The sequence below is a fragment of the Molossus molossus genome, unplaced genomic scaffold (assembly GCF_014108415.1).
Source record: "Molossus molossus isolate mMolMol1 unplaced genomic scaffold, mMolMol1.p scaffold_m16_p_2, whole genome shotgun sequence".
NCBI lineage: Eukaryota > Metazoa > Chordata > Mammalia > Chiroptera > Molossidae > Molossus > Molossus molossus.
In genome coordinates, this window is record NW_023425355.1 from 71,734,648 (window position 1) to 71,753,381 (window position 18,734).

General features: G+C 39.7%; 1 protein-coding gene across 1 annotated transcript in view; it reads left to right on the top strand.

Annotated features, from left to right (window-relative positions):
* VGLL1 (vestigial like family member 1) overlaps window positions 1-18,734 on the top strand; it is a 46,256-nt gene that overhangs the window by 22,890 nt on the left and 4,632 nt on the right. Inside the window, 2 exon segments of the mRNA XM_036271639.1 lie at window positions 13,113-13,532; window positions 17,765-17,821. Of these exon segments, the coding sequence (XP_036127532.1) occupies window positions 13,113-13,532; window positions 17,765-17,821 (477 nt within the window).

The window sequence follows — 18,734 nt, forward strand, 5'->3', positions numbered from 1 at the left end:
TGTGTCGCACAGGCCTCTCTGGTACCCCCACACCCTGCAGGTCTCACGGGGGCGGGGGCAGCTGGGTGGAACCAGTCCCTGTGGGGCTCCGGCTTCCCACTGCTTTTGTGAGCTTCTGGGCTGCACAGGCCTCTCTGGAGCCCCAGGTCCCGCAGCTGGTGGCTGGGGAGTGCTGCTGCCTCGTGTGGCTCAATTTCTGCTCAGCTTTTGCTATAGTTTTTGGGGATGGGTCTCAGCTGCTGGTCTGTGCTTCTGTTGCCGGGGGAAGGATGTCTGCTGCCCAGCTTCTGTTTCTGGTGGTATATATGAACTCTGATAGAGATGCTACTATAGAGGATGGTGCTGGGCTCCCGGCTCTTCATGACTTCCATGACCAGCACCTTTGGAGCTCCATGACTGTGCACTGTTCTGCGTTGACACAGAGTGTCCACCTGGTCCGATGGTGTCAGGTACACTGGTGGGCTCAGGTTGCTGGGCCCTAGCCGCTCCCACTGCCTCCTCCCAAGGAAGACCCAGGATCTTCCAAAATGGTGGGACCTCCCTGAGGCGCAGGGAGAAGCACCCTGAAAAGCTGCTTACCATGGTACCCGGTTGCTCCCGTCTACAGCACAGGAACTTTCTGCTCCATGGCTGTGCCCTCTTTGGGTTTGGACGTCCACCTTTACGTCCACTCACACTCTCTCACACACTAGCTCACTCTCTCACACACTCATCCTCTTTTCGGTCCTGCCTGCCGCCATATTCCTCTATCCTAAATCTTTGGGTTGTAACACTTTTTAAATAAAAAATAGTCGTATATATCTCTCCATGCTATTACATGTTCTATGACAACATTTTCATAGCTCAAGAGTATCTTTATTATTGATATACCAAATCTATTAAAATTTTCAGACATTAAAGTTTTTGCCAAACACTCATTGTATTACAAATGTCACTTCGGATTTTTGTAGATAAATTTTGTCATGAATCATTGGTTATATCCTTAAAATAAATTGCTATCGTTGCAATGACAGGCCAACGGGTACACACAAATTTAGGGTTTTGAAATGTACAGACAAATTGTTCCCCAGAAATGTTATGCCCATCTGCAAACCCTCCAACCCCAGTAGTGTGGAAAAGTTTTTAACTCATTGTACTCTTTGCCGTATTGGGGTGGCATAGCCAGTAAGAGCATGAGGTTTGGAATCAGACAGCTTTACCACTTTCTAACTGTATTGCCTTAGGCAAATTACTTTAATCTCTCTGAGTCTCTATTTTCCCATCTGGGTAGCTATGAGGATCACATAAGACCATGTATGCAGAGTGTTAAGCAAAGTGTCTGCTTCATAGTAAATGCTCAATAAAGAAAAGGCGTTCTTCTAAGATGGAGGCAGACAGGACCAGAGGGAGGGTGAGTGTGTGAGAGAGTGAGCTAGTGTGTGAGAGAGTGTGAGTGAATGTGAATGTGGGCAACCAAACAAGAGCAGTCCAGAGCCATGGAGCAGAAAGTTCCTGTGCTGTTGGAGGAATCACATGACCAGATTTCAGGTTATACTACAAAGCCACTGTAATCAAAAGAGCCTGGTACTGGCACAAGAACAGGCACATAGACCAGTGGAACAGAACAGAGAACCCAGAAATGGACCCAAGGCAATATGCTCAATTAATATTTGACAAAGGTGGCAAGAGCATACAGTGGAGTAAAGACAGCCTCTTTAATAGATGGTGTTGGGAAAATTGGACAGCTACATGAAAAAAAAAAAAAAAAAAAGAAACTAAACCATCAACTTACACCCTACACAAGAATAAACACAAAATGGATAAAAGACTTAAATGTGACTCATGAATCCATAACAATCCTAGAAGAAAATGTAGGCAACAAAATTTCAGACATCATATACAGCAGAATTTTCACTGATAGATAACCTAAGGCAACAGAAACAAAGGAGAAAATGAACACATGGGACTACATCAAACTCAAAAGCTTCTGCACAGCCTTAAGATACAATCATCAAAATGGAAAGGCAACCCACTGTATGGGAGAGCATAATTGCCAATGATATATCAGATAAGGAGGTAATTTGCAGTATATATAGAGTGCTCATACAACTCAACAAATGGAAGACAAAGAATCAAATTAAAAAATGGGCAGAGGAACTAAATAGACACCTTTCCAAACAAGACATACAAATGGCTAAGAGACATATGAAGAAATGCTCAACATCACTAATCATCAGAGAGATGTAAATTAAAACAACACTGAGGTATCACCTCACACCTGTCAGAATGGCCACCATCAACAAATCATCAAACAAGTGTTGGCGAGGGTGTGAAGAAAAGGGGACTCTAGTATACTTCTGGTGGGAATCCAGACTGGTGCTGCCACTGTGGAAAACACTATGGTGTTACCTCAATAAATTAAAAATTATATTGCCATTTGACCCAGTGATCCCACTTCTAGGAACATACCCTAAAAAGCTTGAAACACCAATCAGAAAGAATGTATGTACCCCCATGTTCATAGCAGCACTATTTACAATAGCTAAGATCTGGAAACAGCCCAAATGTCCATCAGTAGATGAATGGATAAAGAAGCAGTGGCACATATACACAGTGGAGTACTATGCAGCTGTAAGAAAGAAAGATCTCTTATCCTTGGAGACAACATGGAGGGACCTGGAAAGTATCATCCTAAGCAAAACAAGTCAAACAGAGAAAGACAAGTATCATATGATCTCACTTAGTTGTGGAATATAATGAACATAACAGTCTGAGGAATGGGGTAGTCCCAGAAACTTGGAAGTGGGGTACAGAGTGACAATCCTCAGAAGAGGGGTTGGTGGGAGAGAAATAAACCACAGAACTTATATGCATGTATGCATGAAGAGTAGACATGGACAACAAAGCTGTGGATAGGGTGGGGAGGGTGGGGGAGGATAGAATCAGTGGGGGAAAAAGGAGAAACATCTGTAACCAAAATAAATAAATTAATTAATAAAAAAATATATAATAATTAAAAAATAAAAGAAATGGTGTTCTAGATTTACAATTCTTCCTACCCATCTCAGACATATTCTTTTCTGGACTTTTTTGTTAGTCCTTTCCTCTCCTCCCTTCTTGGCACTATGTGACTGAGGGCATGGAGGACCCTTATACCTCAAATATTACCATTTTGCTTTTTCCTGGGTTGATTACATGGAGTGTTGAAAACTAGGAAGGAAACCTATAAATGTGAGCCTAAACTTGGTTTATAAACCAAAACAATGATTAATAGTTGTAATAGCAACAGCTATCACTGATTGAGGGCCTATTATGTACCAGGAACTGTGCCAAGTCTTTCACTTGGATTGTCTCATATAATTTTACAATAGTCCCGAGAGGCCCAGAGGTGGGAGGGGACATACTCAGTGTCACACTGCTAGGAAGGGGCAGAGCTGGGATTAGACTCTTAGCCTCTTTGACATCAAAGTCTATACTCTTAACCACTTTGCATGCTGCTCTCCTCAGTGTATAAAGTTTTAGTGTGGAATTTGTGCGTGTGTGTATGCATATGTTTGAGAGTGGGTACATGTTTGTATGTGCATGTGTACATATATGTGTAAGCACATATATGCACAGGTGAGTACATGCATGCATGTGTGCATTCATGGGAATAATATTTAGTCAAGGCCTACTATGTGCCAGGCACTATGTAAGTTCCTGAGAATATGGTGGTGAACAAAAGGAAATGATCTCAGTTCTCTCAAAGTTTACTGGCTCGTGAGGAAGAGCAACAGTGAATGAATGAGTGAATAAATAAATGAAAAAATTACAGGTTAGAATTACTGCTATGAAGGGAATTGAGCATAGTCACAGACAGCAGCAGGATAACAAACTTTAGATTGTAGGGTCAGGGAGATCCTTTCTGAGGGAGTGACACTTAAGTTTGTATGTACAGAAACTAGTCTGGAATAGGAAGACAGGGCCACCATGCAAGAAGAGAATGGAAGGAGAGTCCTCTGGGGTTGACTCAAACTCCTCAGTGCCTACAGATGCTTTCTAGAGGGTTCTGGAAATTTCAGAAGTATATATGGGTAGGTGGGGTGTGTCTCTGTGTTTGCTTAGGAGGCAGGGGAATGGCTTCCCAGTTTCACTCTAAAGGGAGAGAGTGGGAAGTGGAAACTAGCACTCTCTAATAGGACCTGGTCTTAAAACCAGAGGCCTCAGGAATTATAGAGGCATGGATAAGACTGAGAGGCAGGGTCTAGATGCTCAGAGTTGGAGCATATGGAATGTAATTTTGTATTTCTACTGAAAGAAAAATCAGCCTGTCCCAAGTATCCCAGAACAAAAATGTTCCTTACCTGTTCTCTATTCATTAATATAGTTTAAGATTTGAAAAGGCAGCAGAGTCATCCCTGGGGCTCCCTCTCTCATCTCCAGAGGTCACTAAGAGGGGAAAGTTGGATAAGAAATTGTCATCAGTGCTACTTCTAGCAGCAGTAGCAGCAACCTTGAAACAGTGTAGACTGTGGTTTAGGATACCTTCACTAGCTCATAGGATGGATGCGTGTGGTTGATAGAGCATTTGGCTCAGACGCTTGAGAAACCATGGCCCCCAAAATTCAGGGTCTTGACTCCACAGAACATCAACACCCAAGCCTGGTCTGGAAAGTTGGCTTTTGCCAGGACAACCAAGGCCCACTATTGGGTTGCTGTGAATTTGGGATTGGGACCTCCCCTCAGGCTCCCATCCAAATTGCTCTGGTGTACTTAGTGAACAAATGGGACTTTGGACATCAGCACACCACGTACTCCCCTTGAATACAAACAATACGGTGGTGAAGGCCTGGGGCAGGGTAGGAACTGGGTCAAGAGGGGCAAAGGAGAAAAAAAAAGGGGAACATCTATAATACTTTCAACAATAAAGATTAAGAAAACAACAACTGACATGGGCAGGTAACCCTCTTTGTCACAGAAAGAAGAATCCTTCCTAGTCATTCAACAACAACAACAAAATAAAAACCACACACATTTCTGGAAGGAAAGCAGTTAAAAGAAATATTCCAAGCATGCTGGGACCTTGCATTCAGTGCCTAGGTCATATGTGTGAAATCAGTAAGGCCAGTTCAGATGGAAACTGCCCGGTTGTCAGTGGCTACACATTGTTTTAAATTTGTGCTTAAGATATTTCCTACCCTCACTGAATAGGAAGCATGGACAATGATTATACTTAGTCAGCTTAATCACTGTATTTTTCCTATACAGTGCCCTGAATTGCTACTAGCCTGCAGATATCAGTTTTCAAAGGTAGCATTCATCCCCAGGAACAAATCTTAATATATGTTTTCTTGCCCTTTCATTGAAAGTGGCCAAACAATGTACAAGATGTGAAATGTTGGGCAGAATATCAGTGCCAGATAGGTTAGGGCTTTTTTTGCTCTTATCAGCTGTATGACATTAAAAGCTATGGTGGTGGGTGGGGGCACTCCAGTATTACTGGGAAAATCTCTCAGGCATTTTTATCTTGTACAAAATCCAGGCAAATTGAATATTCAGGAGAGCAGGAAGAGGCACATGTGGAGGAAAAATAGATCAAACAGCCCTTCCAGCCTTCCAGTCTTCCTTCATCTCTATACCCATGCCCCCCTTCATTATCTTGGATAGTTAAGAAGCTCCAAGCTTTAAGTATATGCCAAAACTCTTTCCCTCTTCCCCTTTTGCTTGAGTGGATGTTGAGAATGAAGAAAACATCCATCATGAAACATCCATATCATGAACTATCTTAGAGTTCTTGAGAACTCAGATTCAGCTGCTACTATAGGCACAATTAGAATTAGTGTTTCTGAAACCAAAAGAGCTTCCATCCCCATTAGCCAGTCCACAAAAACTTTGCAAAAAGAAACTGAGTTAGTCCTTGAACTTGAACACTTTGCTTTTGCAGGAAGAGATCCAAACAACCACTTCTCTTTTGCATCACTTATCATTTCAGCTTAGATTCCTACTTGGCTAGTCTGCTTTGCTAATTTGGTCCAGTCTCCTAACATTCCCATGTCCCAGATCCCTCTTGAAAATGGGATTTTGACCCCTAGGCTTGTGTGAGTGACTGACACAAGTAAGTGTTACACCTCTTATAAAGTTCTGTGGCATCTTCCTAGTCTGTGTACTCAAAACATCAGCTATAAAATAAAGTCAATCAACAGCAACAACCAAACACAAATCACCTTTAATCAAGCAATTCTTCTAGAAAAGTTTCCTTGAGGGTCTAGTTTGACAAGGATGCAAACATACATAGACAAAGGTGTTCATCACAATGTTGTTAATATAATAGAAAAATGCAAATAATGGAGTTGATCACAAATGTAATATTTGTTAGTCACATTACTGCCTAATAATAGAATACTGTGCAGCCATTTAAAAAGCTGGTGCTGGAGGATTCCAGAGTGAATGGAAGCTACACAGACGTTCTCCCAGGACCAAACTGGAATTGCAACTAAAATAAAGACAAATAGTCAGGAAAAAGCAACAGAAAGCAGCTGGAGAGGACCATATAACCAGAAACATTGAATGGAGCCTAATAGGTCTGCAGAGGCATGACAGGGCAGGCAGAAGACCATGGGCAGCAGTGATTTTAGCTGTGAGTAGCTCCCTCAGGGTTAAAATCTCAAGCCATCTCCAAAGCACAGAGGGCCAGGACAGAGCACTAAATTAGCTACAGGCACTCACCTTTGGCTTGGGCAGAGGGAGGACAGACTGGACTAGAACTATGTGGGGACACGTGGGATTTGGAAGGTGCTTAGAGTTTTTGCTAAGTGGCCAGTTTTTCCTGAATGTGCAGGATGGTGGCCATCTTCCTACTTCCTAGAGCTTGGGGAGAAGCAGCAGCTCCTCCCTCGGGAATTAAAACCAATATAGCTGGGCCAAAGAAATGCAATTGGAGGTTCATTATCAACCAGCAACAGCACCACCCTCTGGAAATCCTCTTATGCTGAACACCTGATGGAATTTTTCATTCAGCTGAGGGCTACAGCCCAAGGCTCATCAAGCAACTGAGAAGAATAGCCTCCAGGCAAAAATCTGCAGGATAACTGAACCTTTTCTGAGCTTGCAAATCTACCCAGGAAAGTAAGACTTGACATTGGTGTTCAACAAGGGTCCTCCCACACTTATCCAAACTGAGTGGAGGGAGCCACAAACAGCAGAACACCAACACCCACAGGAAAAACTTGCAGGCTTCAAAACTCACTGAGATAGTCAAAATGGTGAAACAAAAAAAACAAATTCCAAGTGAAAAAACAGGAGAACTCTACTGAAGATGAGATAAATGAAATGCAGTTAAGCAAGTTATCAGAGGTAGACTTTAGAGCCATGATCTTGAGGAAGCTCAACAGCATGAGTAAGCACATCAGCACCATGTGTAAAGATATAGAAACATTGAAAACAAACCAAGTGAAAATGAAGAATGACATAGAAATAAAAAACACTTTGGAAGAAATAACCAGCAGAGTAGACAGAACTTAGAACCAGATCAGTGAATTAGAAGAGGGTAGAAAAAAATCACCCAATCAGAAAACCAAAAGAAAAAAAAAAAAACAATTAAAAAACAAACAGGAAGACAGCTTAAGAGAACTGTGGAACAACTGAAAATGTTACAACATTTGCATCATAGGAGTCGCCAAAGAAGAAGAAAAGGAACAAGGGTTAGAGAATATATTTGAAGAAATAGTGAGAGAAAACTTCCCTAATTTGGTCAAGGAAGAAGGCATTCAAATTCAAGAAGCACAGAGAGCCCCAAGTAAGAAGAATGCAAACAGGCCCACACCAAGACACAGTAATTAAAATTCCAAAAATTAAAGACAAAGAGAGAATCTTACAGGCAGCAAGAGATAAGCAACAGGTTACATAAAAAGGAAACCCCATAAGGCTCTCAGCTGACTTCTCACAAGAAACACTGCAGGCCAGAAGGCAATGGCATGAAGTAATCAAAGTCATGAAAAAGAAGGATCTATATCCAAGACTACTCTACCCAGCAAGGCTGTCATTCAAAATAGAAGGTCAAATAAAGAACGTCCAAGACAAAAAAAAAAAAAAAAAAAAAGGCTAAGGGAATATACTAACACCAAACCAGCACTGCAAGATATGATAAAAGGACTGCTGTAAATAGTACAAGAAATATGAAGAAAAATATAACCACACTAAACAAAAATGGCAATAACTAAGTACATATCAATAATCACCTTAAATGTAAATGAATTGAGAGCTCCAATCAAAAGACGCAGGGTAGCTGATTAGATAAGAAAGCATGACTCATATATATATCTGATTGGGTGATATATGTGTTGTTTACAAGAGACCCACCTCACAACAAAAGACTCACATAGGTTGAAAGTGAAGGAATGGAAAAAAATCTTACGAGCAAATGGAAAGGAAAAATAAGCTGGGGTAGCAATACTCATATCTGATAAAATAGATTTCAAAATGAAGGCCATAACTAGAGAAAAAGAAGGCCAGTATAAAATATTGAAAGGATTTATCCATCAGGAAGCTACAACCTTGTAAACATATATGCACCCATTATAGGTGCACCAAAATATATTAAAAATCTTCTGGAGGTCTTCAAAGAAGAAATTGACAGCAATATAATCATAGCAGGGAACTTCAACACCCCACTGACATCACCGGATAGATCTTCTAGACAAAAAATTAACACGGAAACAGAGACGTTAAATGAAGCACTCAATCAAATGGATTTAATAAATATCTACAGAGAATTACACCACAAAACTGCAGAATTCACATTCTTCTCAAGTGCACATGGGACATTCTCAAAGAGAGACCACATGTTAGAGCACAAACTAAGTCTCTACAAGTTCAAGAAGATTGAAATCATATCAAGCATCTTCTCAGATGACAAGGGCATAAAACTAGAAATCAATTGCAGCAAGAACATGCAAAGACATTTGAAAACATGGAGATAAATAGCATGTTATTGAACAAGGAATGGGTTACTATGGAGATCAAGGAAGGAATTAAAAACTTCCTGGAAACCAATGAAAATGAACACACAACAACACAAAATCTATGGGATGCAACGAAAGCAGTTCTGAGAGTGAAGGTCATAGCACTACAGGGCTACCTCAAGAAACAAGAAAAATGTTTAATTGGCTATCAAACCTTACAACTTAACGAACCAGAAAGCAAAAAAAAAAAAAAAAAAAAAAAAAAAAAAAAAAAAAAAAACCAGAGCAAGTAGAAGGAAGGAAATAGTAATGATCAGAGCAGACATAAAGAACATAGAGACCAAAAGAACAATTCAAAGGATCAATGAAACAAAGAGCTGGTTTTTCGAAAAAAATTAACAAGGTTGATGGACCCTTAGCTAGTCTCACCAAGACCAAAAAGAGAGAACCCAAATACACAAAATCAGAAATGAGAGAAGTAACAACTGAAACCAAAAAGAAATGCAAAGGATCATTAACAAATACAATGAACAATTATACGGCAACAAATTCGACAATCTAAGCGAAATGAACAAATTTCCAGAAATACATATTCTCCCAAAACTGGACCGGGAAGAGATAGAAAACTTGAACAGACCAATAACAACTAGAGAAATTGAAGAGGTTATCAAGACTCCCCCAGCAAACAAAAGCTCAGGCCTGGGCAGCTTCATGGGGGAGTTTTACCAAACATTCAAAGAAGAACTAACCAATTCAAACAATTCCAAAAAATTCAAGAAGCAAGACTTCCAAACTCATTTTATGAGGCCAGCATAATTCAAATTCCAAAACCAGAAAAAGACACTACAATGATAGAAAACTACAGGCCAATATCCCTGATGGACATAGATGCCAAAATCCTTAACAAAATACAACAAATCTGACCCAGCAATACATCAAAAAAATTGTTCACCATGACCAAGTGGGATTCATCCCAGGGATTCAAGGCTGGTACAATAATCACAAATCAATAAATGTGATACACCACATAAACAAAATGAAAGTTAAAAACCATATGATCATATCAATAGATGCTAAAAAGGCATTCGACAAAATTCAGCACCCATTTTTGATAAAAACGCTCAACAATGTGTGAATTGAGGGATCATATCTTGACATAATAAAGGCCATATTTGAAAGACCTACAGCCAACGTCATACTCAATGGGCAAAAACTAAAAGCATTTCCCTTAAAAATAGGAACAAGACCGGGACGCCAGTTTTGCCACTCTTATTTATCTTAGTACTGGAAGCCTTAGCCACAGCAATCAAATATGAAGAAAAAATGAAAAGAATCCAAATTGAAAGGAGGAAGGTAAACTGTCATTATTCGCAGATGACATGATATTGTACATTGAAAACCCTGAAGATGCCATGAAAACCTACTAGACTTAATAAATGAATTTGGGCAATTAGCAGGATACAAAATTAATGTCAAAAAATGGATGGCATTTTTATACACCAATGATGAACTCACAGAAAGAGAAATTAAGAAAACAATCCCATTTACCATAGCGGCAAAAAAATTAGGATACCTAGGAATAAACTTAACCAAAGAAGAAAAGGACCTCTTTGCAGAAAACTACAGGACACTGAAAAAAAAAATAGAGGAAGATAAAAAAAAGTGGAAGCACATACCTTATTCATGGATTGGAAAAATTAACATCATTAAAATGTCCATACTGCCTTGGCCAGTTTGGCTCAGTGATTAGAGCGTCAGCCTGGGGTCTAGAGAGACCCGGGTTTAGTTCCCGCTAAGGGCATGTACATCGGTGGCAGTTTGTCCCAGGCCCTGGTTGGGTTGTGCGGGTGGCAGCCACTCGATGTGTCCCATTTACATCAGTGTTTCTCTCTCTCTCTCTCTCTCTGTCTCTCTATCTCTCTCTCTCCCTTCCACTCTATCTGAAAAAAAAAAAAAGGAAAAATGTCCTCTGGTGAGGATAAAAAAAAGAAAAGAAAAATAAATGAATAAGTAAATAAAATGTCCATACTACTTAAAGCAATCTAGAAATTCAATGTAATCTCCATCAAAATACCAATGACATATTCCACAGAACTAAAAAAAAATACTTCAAATGTTCATATGAAACCAAAAAAGACCTCAAATAGCCACAGCAATCTTGAAAAAGGACAAAGTAGGTGGGATCACAATACCGGATATCAGGTTATACTACAAAGCTATTGTAATCAAAATAGTCTGGTACTGGCATAAGAACAGGCAGATGAATCAATGGAGTAGAACAGAGAACCCATAAATTGACCCAAAACATTATGCACAATTAATATTTGACAAAGGTGGCAAGAGCATACCATGGAGTAAAGACAGCCTCTTTATTAAATGTTGTTGGGAAAATTGGACAGCTACATGCAAAAAAAAAAAAAAAGAAACTAGACCATCTACTTATACCATGCACAAGAATAAACTCAAAATGAATAAAATACTTAAACGTGACTCATGAATCCATAAAAATCCTAAAAGAAAATGTAAGCAACAAAATTTCAGACATTATATGCAGCAGAATTTTCCATGATATATCACTTAGGGCAACAAAATCAAAAGAAAAAATGAATACATGGGACTACATCAAACCAAAAAGCTTCTGCACAGCAAAAGAAACAACCATTAAAATTGGAAGGGAACCCACTGTAATGGAGAGTATAATTGCCAATGATACATCAGGTAAGGGGCTAATTTCCAATATATATAGAGTGCTCATACAACTCAACTAAAAGAAGACAAAGAATCCAATTAAAAAATGGGCAGAGGACTTAAATAGACATCTCTCCAAATAGGACATACAAATGACCAAGAGACATATGAAAAAATGCTCAACATCACTAATTATCAAAGAGATGCAAATTAAAACTACAATGAGATATCACCTCACACCAGCCAGAATGGCTGCCTTCAACAAATCATCAAACAAGAAGTGCTGATGATGGTGTGGAAAAAAGGGTACTCTAGTACACTGCTAGTGGGAATGCAGACTGGTGCAGCCACTATGTAAAACACTAAGGTGTTTCCTCAAAAAATTAAAAATTGAATTGCCATTTGACCCAGTGATCCCACTTTTAGGAACATATTTTAAGATGCCTGAAATACCAATCAGAAAGAATATATGTACCCCTGTGTTCATAGCAGCACTATATACAATTGCCAAGATCTGTAAACAGTCCAAGTGTCCATCAGTAGACAAATGGATAAAAAAGCTGTGGTACATATACACAATGGAGTACTATGCAGCTGTAAAAAGAAAGATGTCTTATCCTCTGAGACAGCATGGGGGGACCTCGAGAGTATTATGTTAAATGAAATAAGTCAATCAGAGGAAGACAAATATCACATGATCTGATTTATTTGTGGAATATAATGTACAAGGTGGGCTGATGAAGAAAATAGACTTAGAGACATAGAATGGAGTATGGTTAAAACTGAAAAACCTCAGAATGGGGGGGGTGGCAGGGTGGATGGATGAGATGAACCACAGAACTTATATGTATGTATGCATAAGCAATGGACATAGAAAACAATGCTGGGGGGGTGGGGTGGGAAGGGGAGGTGTGGGTCTGGAGGGTAGAAGGAGAAACATCTGTAAAAAAAATAAAAAAATAAAAATTTTAAAAAGCTGCTGTTGGCTCTATTTATTGCTATGGGGGATATTTGTGATATTAATGATGCAAAAGCAGCCTTAAAAACAATATGTTATGTGAAAATATTGTGGATCTGGCCAGGTAGCTCAGTTTGTTAGAGTGTTGTCCCAATACAGCAAGGTTTTGGGTTCAGTCCTTGGTCAGGGCACATACAAGAATCAACCAATAAACACATGAATGGGACAACAAATTGATGTTTCTCTCTTCTCCTTTCCTCTCTTTCTTTTTTTCTTTTTCTTTTTTTTATTTTTCTCCCTTTCTTACTCTCTCAAATCAAGAAATAAATAAAAATAAAACTATGCATAAATGAATAGAAACAATTCCCAGTAAGAAATAAACCAAAGGTGGACAATGGTGGTCTCTGGATATTATGATGAGTGATTTTTTAAACCTTTTTCTGAATTTCTTTACATTAAAAATGTATATTAACCAGAAAAAATTGTTACTTCCCTTTTGAAAACAATACATAAATACTTAACATGTCTTCTAAAACTTTCCTTCCCAGATATTGACAGGCCTCCAAATCAGTGGCATTTCTCTTCTCAGTGGACAAAACCACAGCCTGAAGTATTTTTTGCAAATGATGACACCAACTGCATCATGAATGGGTTTGGTCCCATGGCTATGAATCAGTACCCACTGCCCTTGACTAGAAGTCCCTCTGTTCAGCCTGGTAAGCTGTGGCATTTCTCCTCCTCAACCAGCCCCAAATCTCCAGAGCCTGAATACCCTCATGCCTTCCCCACTGGGCACCTGGTTCCAGAGACCCAGCCTGATGGGAAATATGAGTCCCTCCTAAAATTCCTCCAGCAAGAGAGATGTGTAGCACATTATCAACAATGTGCCATGTGGGAAAATTGCAACCCTGCCTAAGCAACCAAAAGCACAGGATTGCCCTTCAACCTGTATTCCAGCTCAGCCCACTATAAGTAAAAGCCTCCAGACACTTGCTTGTCTCTGATTGGTTGGAGTTGAGAGTGAGTTGGCATGAGGTAGGGTGTCAATATTAATCGCTGCCACTTTGGACATGGGGATTTTGAGGAACAGAATGTTCTACTTAAATGTTCTATATATCTTCACTAGGCTTCATTGACATTCACAGTTTAATGAATAAAGGGGTACATAGAGAGCCAGGCAGATGAACTTGGCCTGGAATATTCACCCAGTCTGTTTACTTGGACTTATCCTAGGAAAATGATGTGTTGCTGCCTGAAATTGTAGGGTCTGCATTCACTCACTGTGAGCCACTAAATAATTTATTTGTAAAACAGATCTCTGTGGCATACCTACAAGCTAAAGCTCGATTCTCCAAACAGGTTGGCAATTTGCAATGATGCCAAGCAAAAACAAGGGCAATTTATACCAGTCATCTGCTTCACACATTAAAATTCAAAGCAACTATAAAGGCAGCCCCATTGCTGCCTGGAGACCATCTCAGTGCCTGGATGTATATGAGTCATGCCTGTGCGGTGGGCTCCTCCTGCTCGGTTTTCCTTGGATTCCCGTTCCCTGATCATCACCCCTTTCACTGAACTAAAACACTTCTTTATTTACTGAGTCAACAAATATTTAATTAGTGCTTACTAGATATAAAATACCCGTTAAAAAAAAAAAAAAAAAAGACAAGCCCTAGCCAGTTTGGCTCACAGGTTAGAGCATTGGCTCATGGGCCAAAGGGTTGTAGATTCGATTCCTGGTCACGGGTACAACCTGGATTGCAGGTTTGATCCCTAGCCCCAGTCACGGTTGTGTGGGAGGCAACCAATTAATGTGTCTCTCTTGCATCAATGTCCCCCTCCCCTCATCCTTTCACTCTATCTAAAAATAAATGGAAAAATATTCTTAAGTGAGGATTAACAAAACCAAAACAAGACTCCCTTCTTTGTAAAAGGATGGGAAAGAATTGGCTTGAGGTATATTTTCACCAAAAGAGCAACTCACTCTGCTACAAGATTTGCCTTTCATGTGAAATACTGATAATATATATATTTTATAGTTTCATGGGGCCAAGTTTGCATCTTCTGGCATTATGCACTCTGAGTAAATGTCCTGTTATAGTTCCCAAGTCTATCCACATCTGTTGTTCTAGTGTCCCATGCCTGAAAACAATTGCTATAAGCTACCTTTTCTCTGAACTGTGTGTATAGTACACAAAGGTTCTGTTCAGCATAGCCTCCCTATGTCAGACACTGTCCCATCCTAAAGTTGAAAAAAAATTTCCTATTAAAATACAAGTTCATCATTTCCAGAGTTTGATTATGAATGTATGTACTTTAAAAGAATTACAGCCTTGGCCAGTTTGGTTCAGCCATTAGAGCATAGGCCCGAGGACCAAAGGGTCTCAGGTTTGATTCCCAGTCAAGAGCATGTACCAGGGTTGCAGGTTCCATCCTGGCCCTGATATCGGGTAATGTAGGAGGTAATCAATCAATGTGTCTCTCTCACATCTATGTTTCTCTCTCTCTCTCTCTCTCCCCCTCCCCTCCTTTCCACTATATCTAAAAAATAAATAAATAAATCAGTGGAAAAATATCCTGGGCTGAGGACTGACAAAAAAAAAGAATAAATTATAAAAATGTTATGCTTGGGAACCCTATGAAAATTCCCACCCTGAACTCTTTGTCAAAAATCTGTTTCTACTGTATCCAGAAGGAAGATCAGGCCAACTGTGTTTGTGTATATGCCTGTGCATACACACAGAAGAGCCTTGTTTCAAGAGTTGGTTAGAACATAGAACACAGATGGCTCAAATTATTGCCAAGCATGACTATATTAAATCCAATTCAGCAAATACTTAGTGAGCATCTACTATATGCCAGACACACTGTGACAAAACTATAATGCAGGCACAGTGTCAAATGTTTGTCAGTAACGTCTTGACTACCGCAAACTCTTCATACTTTTTGTTAATGTTGATATTAGTTGTATTAATTGGTAACTGATGGTTCCAGGTCTGTTGAGGAAGTTAGTAACCCTTAATCAGAAACACTGTCTGATGATTAGTGATATTGAGCATTTCTTCATATGTCCCTTAGCCATTTGTATGTCCTGTTTAGAGAGGTGTCTATTTAGTTCCTCTGCCCATTTTTTAATTGGGTTCTTTGTCTTCCTTTTGTTGAATTGTATGAGCACTCTATATATATTGGAAATTAACCCCTTATATGATGTATCATTGTCAATTATGCTCTCCCATACAGGGGTTGCCTTTCCATTTTGATGATTGTATCTTAAGGCTGTGCAGAAGCTTTTGAGTTTGATGTAGTCCCATGTGTTCATTTTCTCCTTTGTTTCTGTTGCCTTAGGTGATGTGTCAGTGAAAATTCTGTTGTATATGATGTCTGAAATTTTGTTGCCTACATTTTCTTCTAGGATTTTTATGAATTCATGAGTGACATTTAAGTCTTTCATCCATTTTGAGTTTACTTTTGTGTATGGTGTAAGTTGATGGTCTAGTTTTTTTCCATGTAGCTGTCCAATTTTCCCAACACCATTTATTAAAGTGACTGTCTTTACTGTACTGTATGCTCTTGTCCCCTTTGTCAGATAGTAATTGAGCATATTGCCCTGGGTCCATTTCTGGGTTCTCTTTTCTGTTCCACTGGTCTATATGCCTGTTCTTGTGCCTGTACCAGGCTGTTTTGATTACAGTGCCTTTGTAATATCACCTGACATCGGGTAATGTGATCCCTCCTACTTTGTTCTTCTTTTTCAAGATTGCTGTGGCTATTCGAGGTCTTTTTGGTTCCATTTGAACTTTTGAAGTATTTGTTCTAGTTCTGTGAAGTATGTCATTGGTATCACCTCACACTTGTCAGAATGGCCGCCATCAACAGATCATCAAACAACTAGTGTTGGTGAGCGTGTGGAGAAAAGGGGATTCTAATACACTGCTGGTGGGAATGCAGACTGGTGCAGCCACTATGGAAAACAATATGGTGTTACCTCTAAAAATTAAAAATTGAACTTCCATTTGACCCAGTGATCCCACTTCTAGGAATATACACTAAGAAGCCTGAAACACCAATCAGAAAGAATATATATACCCCCATGTTCATAGTAGCACTATTTACAATAGCTAAGATCTGGAAACAGCCCAAATGTCCATCAGTAGACGAATGGATAAAAAAGCAGTGTACATATACACAATGGAGTACTATGCAGCTGTAAGAAAGAAAGATCTCTTATCCTTTGAGATGACATGGAGGGACCTGGAAAGTATTATCTTAAGCGAGACAAGCCAAATAGCGAAAGACAAGTATCATATGATCTCACTTATTTGTGGAATATAATGAACATAAAAGTCTGAGGAATGGGGTAGTCCCAGAGATGTGGAGGTGGGGTACAGACTGACAATCCCCAGAAGAGGGGGTGGTAAGGGAGAGATAAACCACAGAACTTATATGCATGTATGCATGAACAATGGACATGGACAACAAAGCTAGGGACAGATTGAGGAGGGAGGGGGAGGGAGGAATCACTGGGGGAAAAAGGAGAACTATCTGTGACAAAAATAAATAAATCAATTAAAAAAAAAAGGCGAAGACAATTTTCTCAGGTATACTATAACTTGTGAAGAGCAGCTCCTGAGATGTCTAGCACACTGGCAGCAGCATCAGAATAAGTGTGCAGTGTCCCAAGGGAACTTCTTGAAAGGGCAACACATTTAATAAATGCAAAAGTTCTGATGTCATTTAATAAATATGAAAGCTCTGGAAAAAAAAAAGGAGAAGAAGAAACACTACCTAGAAGATGGGAACAAGGCTCAGGGAACCTTAAAAACAGAAGTTTCTCACCTGGCTGGTGTGGCTCAGTGGTTGAGTGTCAGCCCATGCACCAAGAAGTCTCTGTTCGATTCCCAGTCAGGGCACATGCCCAGGTTGTAGGCTCGATCCCCAGTGAGGGGCATGCAGTAGCTGGCCAATTATTGTTCTCTTTCATCAATGCTACTATCTCTCTCTCCGTCTCCCTTCCTCCCTCTCTAAAATCAATAAAGAAAAAACAAACACAGAAGTTTCTCTGTTTTAGTAGCATCTAAGAGAAAATATGCCAGGTGTCCATAAACCGAGGGTCAGGTGATTTGGGAGCCCTGTGGTACAACTGAGCACTTTCTAACCCAGCCCTAGACTTTTATTTTCAATCATGTTTCTTCGTTTTTAGGTAAGAAATATTTTCCTCCTGATCGTGGACTGGCCAGTGTCAGCCTTGGCAATGCTAGCACTGCAAGTGGAAATAAGTACATGGTTCTGCTTTTGATAGTATGTCTCTGTATCTTGAGAACAAACTGAGGAGAAGCTTGTAGCATAAAACCCAGGATCTTTAACTGAAGAGACCCTCATTTGTATTATTTAGTATTTTCATATTTAGAATTTGTTTCATCTGAGTCTCAGAGCGCATCCACTTGTATCTTATAAAAGTCTTGACCATTTTCTTATTTTGACATAGAAGCAACCTTATTGAGGTTTTTAAAGTCTGAGCTAGATTTAACTGAAGTTACTGAAGTGACTCAGAAAAATGAACAAGTTAATAGGATTAGCTTGATTTGTCCCAGATGTGCAGTTTTCAGCCCAGAACGTAGGGCCACCCCAAGACTCTGCAATCAGGAAAAATGAAACTGGACACCAAAGGCCAGGACTATGGGCTCCACACTCAATTTTAAACTAATTTCAGTAAGAACTTACAAATAAGGGCAAACTGGGTGGAATGACATGAGGATCTTAACAGCCTGGGGGTTCAAATGTCGCTTCATTACTTATTACTTCAGGAACTTGGTCCCATTTCTTAGCCTCTCTATACCTGAGTTCCTCCTTTGTAAAATGAGGATTAAAATAGTGCCACCTCAATGGATTTCTTTGAGGATTAAGTGATAATATATGTAAATTCTTTTAAGTTATATCCTAATGTAAATTAGCCACAGTAAGCCATGAAAAGTAAGCCACCAAACACACACACACACACTGGACATCCTATATACCTCAAGCTGTGCTCCATGCTGTGTGATTGAGAGGAAAAAATGTAACAGCTGCCACCATGGCCCCTGATCTCAGGCACTTTACAGTCTAATGTGAAGTGGGGGAGAGGGCACTATAAAGACCTCACAAAAATGTCAACCTCTTGAGGGCTGAGACTT